Genomic DNA, 17,500 nt, shown 5'->3' with positions numbered 1-17,500 from the left:
TATTTGGTTAAAATCGATTCCCTATTTTAGTTTTCAAACTTGTGTTGGTTGGTCCAATGGACTGTGCAATCGATTTTCGAACGTAAAGTGACAGCCCTAGTGTGTGTGTGTATGTGTGTGTGAGAGTGTGTGTGTGTGTGTGCGTTACCTGGAAGCGTTGTGTGTAGTAGAGGGCGGTACACTCCCTGACGCGCTCCAACCTCTGCGTGACCTCTGAAGCCGTGTGTGTGTGTGTGTGCGTGTGTCCAAACAGCTCCAGGTTCTCTCTGATGGTGGCCACCTGCAGGTCGTGGAAGAACACGCACACCTCCTCGTGTTGCCGTAGGAACGAGTCGGGAATGCAGCGTGCGGGGAAGAGCCCCACGGTGCCCCCTCTGGTCATGTCGGGCCCGTAGAGCCGCAGCAGCTTGGCCAGGAGGGGACGCAGCGTGTCCGGCGGCTGGAAGCCCACACACACCAGGTAGAGCTCCGAGTTGCCGGGCTTGCTGGTGGCGGGCTTGAAGACGCTGAGCTGTCGGAAGCAGCAGGCCAGCAGGTAGACCAGGCAGACGCTGGAATGTTCCAGAAGCGTGAACATCTTGAGGACGAGCGAGCCGTGGGGCGCTAGGACCATGAGGGCGCACACGGCCTCGCACAGCTGCAGGGGGGCCACCGCCGCCTCCTGCTCGCCCGGGTCCTCCTGGCAGTCGAAGCTGCCGTCCGCCGTCACCAGGTGTGTGCCCGCGCGGTCGCCGTGGCGACGCACCAGCGCCTGCAGCTCCAGCAGGTGCTCCCGCCGCGTGATGTCGCCCGTGTCGTCCGAGCCGAAGAACCACCAGGGCAGCGTGCGCGCCAGCAGCCGGTCATCGGCGATGGTGTGCGAGCGGCCGTTGGCCTCGTGGTAAGGGTTGAGCGTGTTGGCCACCCAGGTCCAGTCGCAGGGCAGGCCGCTGGTACGCAGGAAGTGGTTGAGAGCGGAGATGAACGCGCCCGGGGCCTCGCACAGGTGCACCGAGTGCAGCTCGCCCTGCTGCAGTGCCTCCGCCGGGAGCAGTTCGAACGTGCCCAACACCTCATAGAACTTGGCCCACGCCTGGAGAGGGAGGGGGGGGGGCAGGTCAGGTGGGGGCAGGTCAGGTGAGGGCAGCATGGGAGGACAAAGGTGTGCAGTGATGCACTGCACACTACTACATCTAACCAAGTGCTATTACTCTTATACAATCACATCTAACCAAGTGCTATTGATCTTATACAATCACATCTAACCAAGTGCTATTGATCTTATATTAAGATGAAAACATCTATTTGGTATTGTTTTTTAGTATGCAGAGACTCAACTAGCGCTCTCTCACAAGATTATTTTTACTTGAAAGACTTAAATATGGCAAACTTAAATTAACCCTTAAAGGTGTAGGTTTTTGAACATTCTAAGTTCCGCAACAATTGAAGGTTCTAAAATTCTATGTTGAATTCAATGAACCCAGATATTCTTTAGAATGTTAATTTCCCAACATTCCCGTCACACCGGTGTGACGGTACTCCTTTAAGGGTTAAGTCAGATGATTTTACGAGAAAGCTCTAAGTAAGTCTCTTTATACTGAAAACAATACCAACTAGATTTTTTCATCTTGATATAAGATTAATAACATGCAGTGTGGTGAGTGCGAGTGTGTGTGTGTGTTACCTGCGTGCAGAGCTCTGCGTTGGTGTGTGTGTGTGTGTGTGTATGTGTGTGTGAGTGTGTCTGTGTTACCTGCATGCACAGCTCTGCGTTGGCAGTGGTGAGTGTGAGTGAGTGTGTGTGTGTGTGAGTCTGTGTTACCTGTGTGTACAGCTCTGCGTTGTAGTGTGTGTGTGTGTGTGTGTGTGTGTGTGTGTGTGTGTGTGTCTGCGTTACCTGGTGCACAGCTCTGCGTTGGTGTGTGTGTGTGTGTGTGTGTGTGTCTGTGTTACCTGTGTGCACAGCTCTGCGTTGGTGTGTGTGTGTGTGTGTGTGTGTGTGTGTCTGCGTTATCTGCGTGCACAGCTCTGCGTTGGTGTGTGTGTGTGTGTGTGTGTCTGTGTTACCTGTGTGCACAGCTCTGCGTTGGTGTGTGTGTGTGTGTGTGTGTGTGTGTGTGTGTGTGTGTGTGTGTCTGTGTTACCTGCGTGCACAGCTCTGCGTTGGTGTGTGTGTGTGTGTGTCTGCGTTACCTGCGTGCACAGCTCTGCGTTGGTGTGTGTGTGTGTGTGTGTGTGTGTGTGTGTGTGTGTGTGTGTGTGTGTCTGCGTTATCTGCGTGCACAGCTCTGCGTTGGTGTGTGTGTGTGTGTGTGTGTCTGTGTTACCTGTGTGCACAGCTCTGCGTTGGTGTGTGTGTGTGTGTGTGTGTGTGTGTGTGTGTGTGTGTGTCTGTGTTACCTGCGTGCACAGCTCTGCGTTGGTGTGTGTGTGTGTGTCTGTGTTACCTGCGTGCACAGCTCTGCGTTGGTGTGTGTGTGTGTGTGTGTCTGCGTTACCTGCGTGCACAGCTCTGCGTTGGCGGTGGTGCGCAGGTGTGCGGTGACGGTGCCGGCTCTGTTGGTGGAGCAGGTGTGCTGGTGCCAGGTCTCCAGGTCCTTGTCGCTGAGCTGGTTCTTGACGGCGTTGAGCGAGCGCTTGAGCTCCTGCAGCCGTGGGTGGAGCTGGGGGGGTTCCGTCAGCACAGACCCCGCCTCCGGCAGCCTCCAAGCCCCGCCCTCCGGCCGCCAGTAACCTCTGACCTTACTGAACAGGGCCTGCACCTCACACACGATGTCGTCGTCGAAAGGCGGGGGCTCGGACGCCCCTCTCCCAGCCGCCGGACGTTTCCGGCCAGCCCCGCGGCTGCCGCGTCCGCCACTCATCCTCGCTCCTGCGTCAACACACACACACACACACACACCAACAGTGTGAGACATCTCAGTCAACAGCACACATCAGAAAACTTGTGCCAACGTGCCAAAGAACTGAATTTGGAATTCAGAAGGCCAGTGAATGCGGTTGAGAATGAACACCACTGCTTACGTTGCATAATGTAGATTGCAGCTCTCTCGCATTACCATTCTATTTGCAGTCACATCTGCTGACGGCTAACTTTATGCGCGTTAGTGCTGCATTCGTGAGTTTGGTGTCTTTTTTTTGGCCGTTGCTACACATGCATGGCGAAGCTATTACTTATTCATACTGTAGCCTACGCGGCCTGCAATGCATCACCCGGCGAAAGGACACCCGGTGCGGCGGCTCCATCAAATTAGATCTACAAGCGATCTCCAATCGGGAGGACAATGCTCTTTCAACATAATTACATTTTTCACAGGCGCCGGTTCGCCAACCGCACACGCCTTGAGGGCGCATTCCTCAGCTGGTTGTTATCAAACCTTCTGCCCCTATTATATCGTGTTCATCTAAGACGTCCTCCCAAGTTACAGCAGACCTCTTGGGGAAAGATGCAATGCAATGCTTCAGACCATATTTAACTGACAGCAAAACAAAGTTTGCCATATACATTGCCGTAACGTTTCGGTTAACTTTATTTGCAGCAAAATAATCTGCAATTTACAGCATTTCTGTCACCATATTGACATCGCTTCCGGTCATCATCGTTCTAGGTTGTATGCGTGAGAATCACCTTAGCCATGCTAACAACACTGGCCAGCTCATTTAGTTTTTTTTTTTTAAACGAGTAACGTTACCTTGATATATTGTTATTCAGGTCAGTACGTGAAGTAACATTGTCAGACAAACATTCGTTACTGACGTGTATTTCTGTTAGACTGTTTACAGTCAACTACCTTACGTTACCAGTCAGCCTGAAAAGCTAGCTAGCACACACAGACAGAAGATTCGTTTGTTCGGTGAGGTGAGCAACGGGAGTACGAGGTCTGAAATTGGGCCTGTTAGCCTACGGACCATCGACAGATTGGAAAGGCAAAATACTGGCATTTTCATGAAAAGTTTTGAATTCAGCCAGGTAGTCTTGTATTTGTCTAACTGCTGATATCTGTACAAACAGTATTATGTGGCTTTGTAAGTATTATCTCGTACCTTCTATAGCGAGGTAGCTATCTCCACTGTTCGGTCGTGACCATGTTGCCAATACTATTTACAATTTCACGTCACTACGAGAAGCTGTAGGTAAAGTAGAGGTGGCCCCAGCGTTGCCGCTTGGCTTCTTTTTGAGAACGATTATTTTTTTTATTAGAGCTTTACCGAGTAGGCTAATTTTACATTAATTTAATTACTATGATAGATTTCTTCAAATAGCCCTCTACCAATAAAACAAAGATCAATATGCAAGAGTAATGGTCATATGAATTTTCTTACACTGTAGGTTAATTACTGATTCTTCAATAATGTTTTGTCTTCATTGCTTCTGCCACAGTTTTTGTTTCTTACTGACTGTCTTTTCCCGAGTTGTTGTACTTATCCCCTTGATGACTGCAAACATCCGATTAAAGCTGATTATGGAGAAAGGAGATGAAAGAGGCAATAGGATGCCAACTCAATTACAGAGAGAGACAGGCAGGGAGGGAGCCAAACGAAAGGGAAGCGGGGCACTGATGAAATGTGCCTCCCCCCCTGTCTCTCAGATGTGAAGCAGAGTGATGCAGGCAGCCTGTGTGTGTCCAAGTGTGTGTGAGTGAGAGAGAGGAAGTGTGTGTGTGTATTAGAGATGCGCGGATGGGCTATTATTTCAACCGTAACTGCATAGCAAAACTTATCATCCATCCGCCATCCATCTGCACCAACGTTTTTTGTCCAATTTTCAAAACCGCACCCGCCCGCCATCCGCTGGTTGTTTTAATGTATATGGGTGATGCGGCGCTGCTGACGTGAGGCTAGAAAGCTCTTGCCTGTTCTAGAAAGACTGATCCAATGCAGCAAATATATTCAAAGGCTAAAGTCCTACATTGGCTATGTTGTAGCCTATCCCTAGAATATCAGCAGCAAACTCAGTCTCTGTCTCGCAAAACAGTCTCCAAATAAAACGCACATCGGCCTGTTGCCTAATTTATCATTGTAATAAAAAACGCAATTTGGCACATAATTTCAACATGCTGCTATTTAGCCTACTAATTAATGCCTATTGTACTTTATTTTTTACAAAAAGAAAGAAATCCTTAATAAAATAACAAGTCAAGTCATTCACATTATAGGCTACTTTACGCACTGTCATGTCAGGGTGACACTATGACAAGCCTGCTCTGAAGACTCCCATTCATTTTGACTGCATGGGAAGAGAACGCGTCTTTTTCAGACAAACAGCGCAATTCATTTTATAGCCTACCAGCAGGCCGATCGGACAAACAAGGCCTACTGTATATGGCGCCTCGATATTAAATACACGCCGACTCTGTTCATTCCGAAAGTCCACCGTACAACAGTGCAACGTGCATGTTCACATTTTTAGTAACAAACACCAAACTTGCTTGCTTGCCTTACACATCTAAGTTTTCCGACTATTTTTCTTACCTTCTTTTTTCCGCTGTGGATGTTATTGAGCTTGTAGAAGTTTTAGCTCTTACGTTCTGAACATCTCGCACTGCCATTGCCCGATGTAATTTCTGAGTCATATCACTCCATAATCTGTCTCTCTTTTAAATGCCTATTCCCTGAATGGTGGGCTACAATGACTATGTGTTTTATAATATCGAAACAAAATAACCCAGGCAGTCTCATCTACGAGATGTTTAGGCCTCCTACTGGCAGCTGGGCTCATAGGTTGCAGATTTGCTTAGTGGCCTACCAAGGCTCTGCAACCAGACGCGACATAGGAGATGTATCATCGGTCAACTTGCACTGTAGCCTATTCTACTTTCTTATTGCACACTGGAGAGGAAGAAATGCTGGTAGGCTACGATAGGCTACTTAATTTACACTTTTTGTTACCTCTAGTGTGTGTGTGTGCGTGCGTGAGAGGGGTTGCTCAGTGAAATATCGGAATACACCAATTCCGCAACACCATCTCTGATAGTAGCCTAGGCCTAAACAAAGCAGCATGCATAGAAGCAACTAGGCCAAATTACTGCCTGAGGAAAATTTGACTATTTCAAAGTGTGCTCGTTTTTTTTCGGATGTAGGTAACACGGTTTAACCGGGGAGTCCGTGGCTGTAACCGCGAACCGCGCATCTCTAGTGTGTGTGTCTGCGTGGATGTAGATGTGTATGCTGGTGTTTGTGTGTGTGTGTGAGAGAGAGACAGCAGACAGAGTGTATGTTCATGCATGCGTGTGTGTGGATGTAGATGTGTATGCTGGTGTTTGTGTGTGTGTGTGAGAGAGAGACAGTAGACAGAGTGTATGTTCATGCATACGTGTGTGTATGTAGATGTGTATGCTGGTGTTTGTGTGTGTGTGTGTGTGTGTGAGAGAGAGAGACAGAGTGTATGTTCATGCATGCGTGTGTGTGTGTGTGAGAGAGAGAGAGACAGAGACAGAGTGTATGTTCATGCATGCGTGTGTGTGTGTGTGAGAGAGAGAGAGACAGAGACAGAGTGTATGTTCATGCATGCGTGTGTGTATGTGTGTGTGTGTGTGTGTGAGAGAGAGAGTGTATGTTCATGTGTGTGCGTGTGTGTGTGTGTGTCCTGGGGCTGGCGAGGTGCTACAGTGAGTGTCTTCAAGGCAGCGCTGCCTGGAAGGTGCTATGGTTAGGCATGGGTTAAGTTTAGGGTTAGGTTTAGGATAATGATGCCTTTAAGTCGATGGTGGCAGCGCTGCCTGGAAGACGACGTTGGGGGCATAAAACACCATTGAGCCTACAGTGATATGAGTGGAGAGTAAGGATGCAGAGTTAGCGTGCAGAGTTAGTATGTGGGACATTTGGAGTCTCCAGAGGCCACAGCAGCTCCTGTGTTCCTCTTGCGCACCGCAACCCCACAGCACAGCCCACTCTGGCCCTCATGCGGCCCTGATGCGGCCCTCACCTCGCATTGTGTTCCTCTTGCGCACCGCAACCCCACAGCACAGCCCACTCTGGCCCTCATGCGGCCCTCACCTTACCTTGTGTGTCCGTGAGACTGAGGCAAATGTAATGCAGTGGAAAAGTAGACAGATCAGCAGACAAGGGTTCTGCCTGCAGCCTCACTGTCTCAAACACACACACACACACACATGCACGGTGACTCACACACACGCACACAGACAACTGCACACGCACACACAACTGCACACAGAGACAAAACGCCTGCAGCCTCACTGTCTCAAACACACACACATACACACACACACACACACACACACAGTCAAGGGTTCCATCTGTAGTCTCACTTCCCCTAACCCCCCCCCCCCCCCCCCAAATAACACACACACACATAAACACACAACGCACTTGCACACACAGACAACACATGCCAGAACAGTGTAACACTTCTGGTGCTATGATGGATCTGATATGCCGTTTGAGTGCCAGTGACACACAGATACTCACACACACACACATATAATGGACCAAGAGCACATATCACCCCCCAAACACACACACACACACACACACACACACACACACAGAAACTGATTAACATGGTGCAAGCTTTGTATTCATTTTCTTCATTATGTTACCAGCACCAGTTGTCATGTGGTGTGTGTGTGTGATGTGTTTGTTGTCATGTGGTGTGTGTGTGTGATGTGTTTGTTGTCATGTGGTGTGTGTGTATGTGATGTGTTGTCATGTGGTGTGTGTATGTGATGTGTTGTCATGTGGTGTGTGTGTGATGTGTTTGTTGTCATGTGGTGTGTGTGTGTGATGTGTTTGTTGTCATGTGGTGTGTGTGTGTGATGTGTTTGTTGTCGTGTGGTGTGTGTGTATGTGATGTGTTGTCATGTGGTGTGTGTATGTGATGTGTTGTCATGTGGTGTGTGTGTGATGTGTTTGTTGTCATGTGGTGTGTGTGTGTGATGTGTTTGTTGTCATGTGGTGTGTGTGTGTGATGTGTTTGTTGTCGTGTGGTGTGTGTGTATGTGATGTGTTGTCATGTGGTGTGTGTATGTGATGTGTTTGTTGTCATGTGGTGTGTGTGTGTGATGTGTTTGTTGTCGTGTGGTGTGTGTGTATGTGATGTGTTTGTTGTCATGTGGTGTGTGTATGTGATGTGTTTGTTGTCGTGTGGTGTGTGTGTGATGTGTTTGTTGTCGTGTGGTGTGTGTGTGTGATGTGTTGTCATGTGGTGTGTGTATATATGTGATGTGTTTGTTGTCGTGTGGTGTGTGTGTGTATGTGATGTGTTTGTTGTTGTGTGGTGTGTGTATGTGATGTGTTTGTTGTCGTGTGTATGTGATGTGTTTGTTGTCATGTGGTGTGTGTATGTGATGTGTTTGTTGTCGTGTGTATGTGATGTGTTTGTTGTCATGTGGTGTGTGTGTATATGTGATGTGTTTGTTGTCGTGTGGTGTGTGTGTGTATGTGATGTGTTTGTTTTCGTGTGTATGTGATGTGTTTGTTGTCATGTGGTGTGTGTGTATATGTGATGTGTTTGTTGTCGTGTGGTGTGTGTGTGTATGTGATGTGTTGTCGTGTGGTGTGTGTGTGTATGTGATGTGTTTGTTGTCGTGTGGTGTGTATGTGATGTGTGGTCGTGTGGTGTGTGTGATGTGTTTGTTGTCGTGTGGTGTGTATGTGATGTGTTGTTGTGTGGTGTGTGTGTATGTGATGTGTTTGTTGTCGTGTGGTGTGTGTGTGTATGTGATGTGTTGTCGTGTGGTGTGTGTGTGTGTATATGTGATGTGTTGTCATGTGGTGTGTGTGTGTATGTGATGTGTTTGTTGTTGTGTGGTGTGTGTGTGTATGTGATGTGCTGTCGTGTGGTGTGTGTGTGTGTATGTGATGTGTTTGTTGTCATGTGGTGTGTGTGTGTATGTGATGTGTTTGTTGTCGTGTGGTGTGTGTGTGTATGTGATGTGTTGTCATGTGGTGTGTGTGTGTATGTGATGTGTTTGTTGTCATGTGGTGTGTGTGTGTATGTGATGTGTTTGTTGTCATGTGGTGTGTGTGTGTATGTGATGTGTTTGTTGTCATGTGGTGTGTGTATGTATGTGCACACACCCCTATCACACCTTCATTATGTTCCCCGAAAGTCTTAAATGATGCCTGCAGTTTGCATTTATTTTTATACATCATTTCATGAAAGACATCACTCAGCGAGTACACCACCAACAGATGCACACACACAGTAGATGTAGAGTAGAGTTGTACAGTAGAGTTGTAGATGTAGAATAGGGTAGAATAGAGTTGTAGATGTAGAGTAGAGTTGTAGATGTAGAGTAGAGTTGTAGAGTAGAGTAGAGTTGTAGATGTAGAGTAGAGTAGAGTTGTAGATGTAGAATAGGGTAGAATAGAGTTGTAGATGTAGAGAAGAGTTGTAGATGTAGAGTAGAGTTGTAGATGTAGAGTAGAGTAGAATAGAGTTGTAGATGTAGAATAGAGTAGAGTTGTAGATGTAGAATAGAGTAGAATAGAGTTGTAGATGTAGAGTAGAGTAGAGTTGTAGATGTAGAATAGAATAGAGTTGTAGATGTAGAGTAGAGTTGTAGAGTAGAGTTGTAGAGTAGAGTTGTAGAGTAGAGTTGTAGATGTAGAGTAGAGTAGAGTAGAGTTGTAGATGTAGAGTAGAGTAGAGTAGAGTTGTAGATGTAGAGTAGGGTAGAATAGAGTTGTAGATGTAGAGTAGAGTAGAGTAGAGTTGTAGATGTAGAGTAGAGTAGAGTAGAGTTGTAGATGTAGAGTAGGGTAGAATAGAGTTGTAGATGTAGAGTACTTCTGATCTTCTCTCTCTGCTAATTAAATGCTTCATCATTAGTTGAGGTCATCAGTTTAAAAACCTGATTTTAACAGAATGTCTGAATTCTCTCTCTTTCTCTGTTTCTCTCTCTCTCACACACACCCCCACAAACACCATCTCTCTCTCTTAGGAATGCCAGTCATATTCAAACTCAGAATTCATACACACACACACACACACACATATTCAAACTCAGAATTTACTGTTGCTTTATAAGCATGACTGCTCTGGTGTTGTTACCAAAGTTTCTCCATGTATTTGTGTGTGTCTGACTTGGTCCATCTCCACTTTGACTTGGTGTGTGTGTGTGTGTGTGTGTGTGGGGGGGGGGTCTATCACAGCATGTGTCCCTCCGTGGGTAGATAATCAAGTCTGCTGCTGGCTGAGGGCCCTTATACTCGTCCCCTGGGCCCCTCAGTGTCTGTGGGATCTCGCACCTCGCTGTGCCATGGCCTGCTCTGGCTTACCTGCTTACCTGAGCTCCTCACCTGTCAGTCTGGTCCTCTCCACCACCCCCACATGCCTCAGACACGCTCCTGTCCCAATTTATTATCCACTGCAGGAGCAGCAGCATCTCCTCTCTCGCAACACACACACACACACATGTACGCGCACGCGCACACGCACACACACACACCACAGGTGCAGCAGCAGCAGTCTGGGCTCATCTCCTCTCCCACCTGAGTCCTAAGGGGCTCCGTCTCGTTCCCCAGCCAGTCGTGTCCTGTTAGGGGTTCCGCCTGGACGCGACCAGACCTCTCTCTATGTGTGTGTGTGTGTGTGTGTGTGTGTGTGTGTGTGTGTGTGCGTGCGTGTATGTGATGTGTTGTCATGTGGTGTGTGTGTGTATGTGATGTGTGAAAGTTTGCCTGATGAGGACAAGAACCAGGAAATCCTCAGCCCGGGTCAATATGCCCACTGTGTGTGTGTGTGTGCATGTATTGTGTGTGTGTGGGTGTGTGTGTATTGTGTGTGTATAGTGTGTGTATGTTTATGTGAGTGTGTGTGTGTGTGTATTGTGTGTGTATGTTTATGTGAGTGTGTGTGTGTATTGTGTGTGTATGTTTATGTGTGTGTGTGTGTGTGTTGTGTGTGTGTGTGTGTGTGTGTGTGTGTATTGTGTGTGTATGTTTATGTGAGTGTGTGTGTGAGTGTGTGTGTGTGTGTGTATGTGTGTGTGTGTGTGTGTGTGTGTGTGTGTGTGTGTGAGTGTGTGTGTGTCAGTCCGTCTGCTTGCACAGCTTAGCTACACAGCTTAGCTAGGTACTGTATGTAGCAGAAAGGAATGTGGTTCCTGTCTGTAGTGGCCACGTCAACTAGCAGGTAATTGGTCAGCCAATCGCTTTGGTGAGACTCGTACATATATACTCAGTGACTGTCTTTTTCTGTTACGTCCGACTGGCTGGTTGTTGCTCACCCAATTTCCGCTGTTCACACACCGCTGTTCGTTTCCTCTCGAGGCTCTGCTTTTGTTTGACTTGGTGGCTGTTTAGTTATACTAGTGCCTTTTTGTGTATACAGCGTCCTTGTGGATCCTTCCCCATCTCTGTAGCTGGCGTCGCTTCGCAGCTGGTATGTTTACACTTTTCTTCGCGACACAAGTACATTGTGTCGCATATAGTAAATGTTTGTTTGCATTTTAGGTAGTTGCTGCTACTTTCACCCTAGTGCTTTTGCCCTCTGCAGTGCAAACTTGCTGGTACGTAGCCCCTTTCGAGTGTTAGCCAGTCTTTCCTTTTAAAATATACATTGACATTCAGTTTTATTTCGTATTGCAGAAACTGCGGGTAGTTAACAGCGGGATGGGGAACTGCTGCCGCGCTGCTGTGTAACCGCTGCTGCTTTGTCTTCACGACGTCGGACCCTTTCTGCCTCCAGTGTTAAGGCCTTCTACACAAAGTGCTGCAATCTGCCCTTGTAGTTTTGTTTCATTGTTAGCGGCGCATAGACAAGCGGTCGAGACGCCGCAGCTTACACCTAGCGGGCTAGCTGTCCGTCACTCTTCCTATGTGCGTGTTATCGTGTGACCATCATTGTGTTGTCTCGACTTATGTTTGATTTTGTAACTTGTTTCTAACGTCCTATTTCTTTTGTTGTTTTGATTTGCCATTGGCAGGAGGCCCATTCATTTGTGCTGTTGATAACCAGTGTCGTAGCATTTGTTTTGTTATTTACTTCTATATTTTGTATATTTGTCTGTTTGTGTTCCACTGGCAGGAGGCCGTTTTTCCCTGTGCTGCAGATAACCAGTGTCTCAACCTCTGTTACTTTGTAACTCCTTTCTGGTTTACGGTTATTCCAAGTTGATTTATCATTGGCAGGAGGCCATTCCACCTGCGCTGTTGATAACCAGTGTCTTAGCATTTGTTTTGTTATTCACTTCTTTATTTTGTATATTTGGTCTGTTTGTTTATGTTGCACTGGCAGGAGGCCATTTTTCCAGCTGCTGAGAGCCAGTGTCCTACCCTCAGCTATTGTTTTTCTTTAGTTAATTGGTTGGTTGACTGTGTGGCCCCACTAATTGTCCTACCCTGTCCTGTCTTTCCTAGGAGCTGAGGCCTGCAGTGGAGGGTCTGCTATCTTCCTGGTGGTGTTCCCCTTCTGGTGTGCTACTTACATCACGGGTGTTTCAGACTTGACCTGGCGTGTGTGTGTGTGTGTGCGCGTGGACACTTTTGCAGTGGTGTGACCTTCTCCTGGACGCCCCCTCACTAGTTAGCCGGTCCCCTCACTGGTAAGCCTCAGTTCCTGTTGTCTGTCGCCCCCCTTTGTGTGTGTGTGGTGTGCTTGAGCTACATCAGCTGTAATTTTAGACCTTGTTAATAAAATTATTTTTTTACTTGGATGAAACCACGTCTCTGTCAGTTAATGAACCTGTGTGCATATTAGACCAATTCACTAAACATTTCCCTGGGTGCAATTCCCAGGGTGGCATAGTCGATCTTACCTGGGTCAGTGCCTACGTACTACTCAACTCCCATCTGCCACATGTAGGTGGATGGCTATGCATCAGCAGTCTAACTGGGAAACCTGTGGGGATCAGGAGTGCTTCTGCCTTTGAATAGTGTATGTGTGTGTGTGTGTCTGTGTGTGTGTGTGTGTGTGTGTGTGTGTGTGTATGTGTATGTGTATGTGTATGTGTGTCTGTGTGTGTGTGTGTGTGTGTGTGTGTGTGTCTGTTGGTCTGTCTACATCCATAGCTGGAAGTTGGATGGGTGGCTACACATTCTCCTGTGAGGATATGGAGTGTCTGTGTGTGTGTGTGTGTGTGTGTGTGTGTGTGTGTGTGTGTGTGTGTTTGAATACACAGGACTGTTGTTGTAAAGTGTGTGAGTGTGTGTGTGTGCCCTGTGGAAGGGGGTAGTGCCTGTTTGAGTGTGGATATGTCTCCCAGCTCTGAGCCACCATAAGCAGAAGCCACTGGTGCATCATGGGTAATCTGTGGCTTGGTGGGTCGCCTATCACTCTAATTGCACTGAACAGCCAAAGAGTCCCCTGTGTTGCCATAACAGCCAAAGAGTCCCCTGTGTTACCGTGTCTGTGCAGGAAAGAGAACTCCATACAAACGTGTCTGTGTCGCCCACCAAGGCATCACATGGCAGACCCAATCTGGCAACCGCAGAAAAGCATCTCATCATCCAATCTGGCAACCGCACAGAACAGCAGCAGTCTCCCTGCAGAATGCCAGCACTGAGCAGAGCAGAGACTTCATGGAGACACAAACAGCTGTGGGTGTGTCAGTAAATGGGACTGTGTGTGTGTGTGTGTGTGTATGTGTGTGTATTTGTGTGTGTGTGTGTGTTTTAATACACAGGACTGTTGTTGTAAAGTATGTGTGTGTGTGTGTGTGTGTGCGTGTGTGCATGTACATGTGTGTGTGTGTGTTTTAATACACAGGACTGTTGTTGTAAAGTATGTGTGTGTATGTGTGTGTGTGTGTACACGTGTGTGTGTGTGTGTGTTGAAGCAGAAAGAGAGAGGTCCTGTAGAGGAATAATGAAGTGAGTCTAATTAGAAACATTTGAAAGAGTGAAATGTGTGATCAAATCGGAGGAGAAAGCGCCGTCGCCCCGAGGAGAGATGCTGAGCCTGCGCTTTCCTCTTTTTACTTTCAACCACATTCTACCCCTCCTCCATCTCTCTCTCTCTCTCTCTCTCTCTCTATATATATATATATGTCTTTCATTCACTTGTTATAATCTTTTTCCCAATCTTAAGCACATCAACGCTCAGTATATGCATTGGCACAGTGTTTGTGCGCGTGTGTGTGTGTGGTGTCTGTGTGTGTGTCTGTGTTTGTTTGTATTGCCTGTTAAGTGAATGGCAAACTCATAATCATGATGATTCAGTGTGATTGGATCTCATTGTTTATTATTTAAGCCTTTATATTTGTATGGGTTTGTCAGAGGATGATGGAAAGTGTTTGTATGTGTGTGTGTGTGTGTTTGTGTGTGTGTGTGTGTGCACGTGTGTGTGTGCGTGCGTGTGTGTGTATGTGTACTGACCTGTGTGTGTGTGTGTGTGTGTGTGTGTGTGTGTGTGTGTATGTGTGTGTGTGTGTGTGTGTCAGACAGTGAGCTGCAGTAGATGACATCTTAGTAGGGGTGTAAAGATTAACCGATACGTATCGGTATCCGTTTTTAACGTGTAAGATACGGCTACATCGATACGTGAAGCCCCGTATCGGAAAAAAACTGAAATGAACCGGTCGTTATATCGATTTACTTGTTATGAATTGGTGCACAACCTTTTCTGCTCGCTCAGACTCATTTACGTTCCAAGGGTTCCAAGCAGCGCGTTCATCCCACTTCCGGTTTTGAAACTATATGTGGCACGGAATTGTGGGTAATGCAGTTCGTTTTTGGTTACATTCATTGCCCAAAGTTGTCAAATGACCTCATTACCCATACATCTATTGCAACTTAACCATGTGACAAATTGCACTCGGTCGGCTTTTGTTTTTCGAAATCCAGCGCGAAATTAAGCACTTATAGCATTCCTAAACAGCAACGATAGTCTGTAGAGTAGCCTTACCTTTGATGAAGGGATTTCCTTAATGTTAAATAATAATTTGGCCATTGCTGCTAAAACGATGCATGAATTATTAGCCAATGATTTTGTTCATATTCACTCAGACTTGTGGCATTTTAGGTTTCTGCATTAGGTCTACTGTTGGAACAAAATAAGCCCAGAGAGTTCATTGATTTGTAGGCCTATTTTATTCTTGTAGGGTAGGCTAGGCCTATATGAGAAAAGGCCAAGAGTGTCTTAAGCACTGTTTTATTTTATTTCGGTATTGTCTTACCTCAACAAGGCTACAGCTCCATGAAAACAATCAGATATAACTCTATAAAATCTGTAAAGTCTATAAAAATGTATTTTTATGTTGTATTTGGCTGCTGTGCTTGACTGAAATGTAGACTATTCTTTTTTCATTTCAATACAGTATATGAAACAAACCTCAGTTTAGATAATCATATTCACACATTTTGTTGCCTAATTGACAACCATGACCATGATAATTGATAATATAAAATTAATGTGCACCTTGAGCAAATGATAAAAAATCTTTCAGAATGCTTTCCATTCTTGAACTGCATCGAATTGCATCGAATCGCATCGCATCGAATCGTACTGAATCGTTTTTTATAAACATGTATCTTTTCTTGTATCGAATTGTGCCCATGTATCTAGATGTGAATCGTCTTTTACATGAGAGATTCACACCCCTACAACTTAGTGATGAAACACATCTGTGTTTGCCTGGAGTCTGTTCTGATTCCATTTACATAATAATAGCCCGTAATTGCAAGATTGTCCTGTAATAGTGTGTGTGTGTGTGTGTGTATGTGTGTTTGTGAGAGTGCTACATTGTCCTGTTATAGTGGCAATGCATCTGAGCCCTCATTTCACTAGAGCACTGCAGGCTTGTGGGACTCCTACAGCACATAGCACAGACAGAAAGAGACAGAGAAACGCTTGTTTGTGTCTTTCTGTGTGTATGTGTGATTGTGTGTGTTATCCTAAATGTGTGTGTGTTAGTGTGCATGTGTGAATGTGTGTGTCCAGAAGGCATAAAAGGACTGTATCATTATAAATTATACTCTATGTCTAATTCTATCTGACTGTATGCGTATTGTATGGCATAGGTTCGGTATGTGTAAAAAGAGAGAGAGTGATTAGTGTGTGTGTGTGTGTGTGTGTGTGTGTGTGTGTGTGTGCGTGCGATTGTCTGTGGGTGGGTGGATGTAAGTGTGTGCTGGTGTGTTAGAGAGAGTGCTGGAGTGTGTGTGTGTGTAGTGTGGAGTGTGTGTTTCTGTGTATGCGTGTGTATGCATGTAAGAGAGAGACTGTACTTGTGTGTGTGTGTGTGTGCGTGAGTGCACGTGTTAGTGTCTGTGCATGTCTCTTTGTGTGTGTGTGTGTGTGTGTGTGACCTAGGCGTCCTTTAGAGCTGATGGCGTTGAAACTGTGATGTGACTGTCAGGGTTTAATCATCTCCATGACGATGATGAGGCATTATCACCACAGCGGCAGAGATCTTGACCCCTCTCTCTCGTCCCAGGGCAATAATTGCCGTGGCAACACTGAGCTTAGGGTGAAGGAGAGGGCTGAGTTACCTGAGTGTGTGTGTGTGTGCGTGTGTGTGTGTGTGTGTGTGTGTGTGTGTGGTGTGTGTGTGTGTGTGTGTGTGTGTGGTGTGTGTGTGTGTGTGTGTGTGCTATGTGCTGTAGGAGTACCACAAGCCTGCAGTGCTCTAGTGAAATGAGGGCTCAGATTGTGTGTGTGTGTGTGTGTGTGTGTGTGTGTGGTGTGTGTGTGTGTGCATGAGTGTGTGTGTCCGTGCAAGAGAGGGAGTGTGTGTATCTGGCTGCGAAAGGTGTGTAAGTGTAACTGAATGACCATTAGAGTTTGTTCAATGGCCCCAGTATGTGTGTATAAGTGTGTAGGAGTATGTAGGAGTGTGCTGCGCTCATGAGTGTGAGGTCCATTTAGGGTATGGACATGTGGGCCGTCCTGCAGCCTCTTGTTAACACTAGGCTACGCTAGGCTACGCTAGGCGTGCTCTGCTAATGCATGAGTCCTGCAGCCTCTTGTTAATGCTAGGCTACGCTAGGCGTGCTCTGTTAATGCATGAGTCCTGCAGCCTCTTGTTAACGCTAGGCTACGCTAGGCGTGCTCTGCTAATGCATGAGTGTGTGCAGGAGGTGTTATCTCATGTTACAATCTGCAATAGTAAAGAAGGGGCCAGCAGGGATGTGTGTGTGTGTGTGGAGGCCAGCGGGCATGTGTTTCAGTGTTTCATGTGTGAGTGTGTGATCATGCGAACATGTTCACTGCGTGCTCACTGATGTGTGCTTTATGTGTGTGTGCTCAAGTGTGCTCGCTTTCATATGTGCATGCATGTATGTGCTGTCGTGTGTGTGTGTGTGTGTGTGTGTGTGTGTGCATGTGCTGTCATGTGTGTGTGTGTGTGTGTGCATGTGCTGTCATGTGTGTGTGTGTGTGTGTGTGTGTGTGTGTGCATGTGCTGTCATGTGTGTGTGTTTGTGTGTGTGTGCGTGTGTATGAGGGGGATGGTATGAGGGAGCACCAGATTAGACCAAGAGCGGCGAGCACTGAGCACTGCACAACACAAGCCTGATGACATACTGCCTCACACATCGCTTCTGCTCCACTCATTCTGTCTCTCTCCTCATCCCTCTCTCTCTCCTCATCCCTCTCTCTCTCCTCATCCCTCTCTCT

The 17,500-nt window shown here is 46.8% G+C and overlaps 1 protein-coding gene and 1 long non-coding RNA gene across 2 annotated transcripts in view; one reads left to right on the top strand and one right to left on the bottom strand.

Annotated features, from left to right (window-relative positions):
* Positions 1 to 4,109, bottom strand: part of cmtr2 (cap methyltransferase 2) — a 6,398-nt gene extending 2,289 nt beyond the window's left edge. The window contains exons 1-3 of the mRNA XM_042075028.1: positions 4,024 to 4,109; positions 2,478 to 2,851; positions 149 to 1,072 (exon numbers count right to left, since the gene is read on the bottom strand). Of these exons, the coding sequence (XP_041930962.1) occupies positions 149 to 1,072; positions 2,478 to 2,843 (1,290 nt within the window). The 5' untranslated portion in view covers positions 2,844 to 2,851; positions 4,024 to 4,109. The remainder of the gene's footprint in view (positions 1 to 148; positions 1,073 to 2,477; positions 2,852 to 4,023) is intronic.
* A 7,098-nt stretch (positions 4,110 to 11,207) lies between these two features.
* On the top strand, positions 11,208 to 12,556 carry LOC121694735. Its single transcript, XR_006025876.1, has 3 exons — positions 11,208 to 11,326; positions 11,398 to 11,453; positions 12,304 to 12,556. It is a non-coding gene; the product is annotated as an uncharacterized LOC121694735 (long non-coding RNA).
* The last annotated feature ends 4,944 nt before the right edge of the window (positions 12,557 to 17,500 follow it).

The sequence above is a fragment of the Alosa sapidissima genome, chromosome 20 (assembly GCF_018492685.1).
Source record: "Alosa sapidissima isolate fAloSap1 chromosome 20, fAloSap1.pri, whole genome shotgun sequence".
Lineage (NCBI taxonomy): Eukaryota > Metazoa > Chordata > Actinopteri > Clupeiformes > Clupeidae > Alosa > Alosa sapidissima.
Note: the sequence above shows the minus strand (reverse complement) of the source record. Positions and strands in the feature narration are given on the sequence as shown.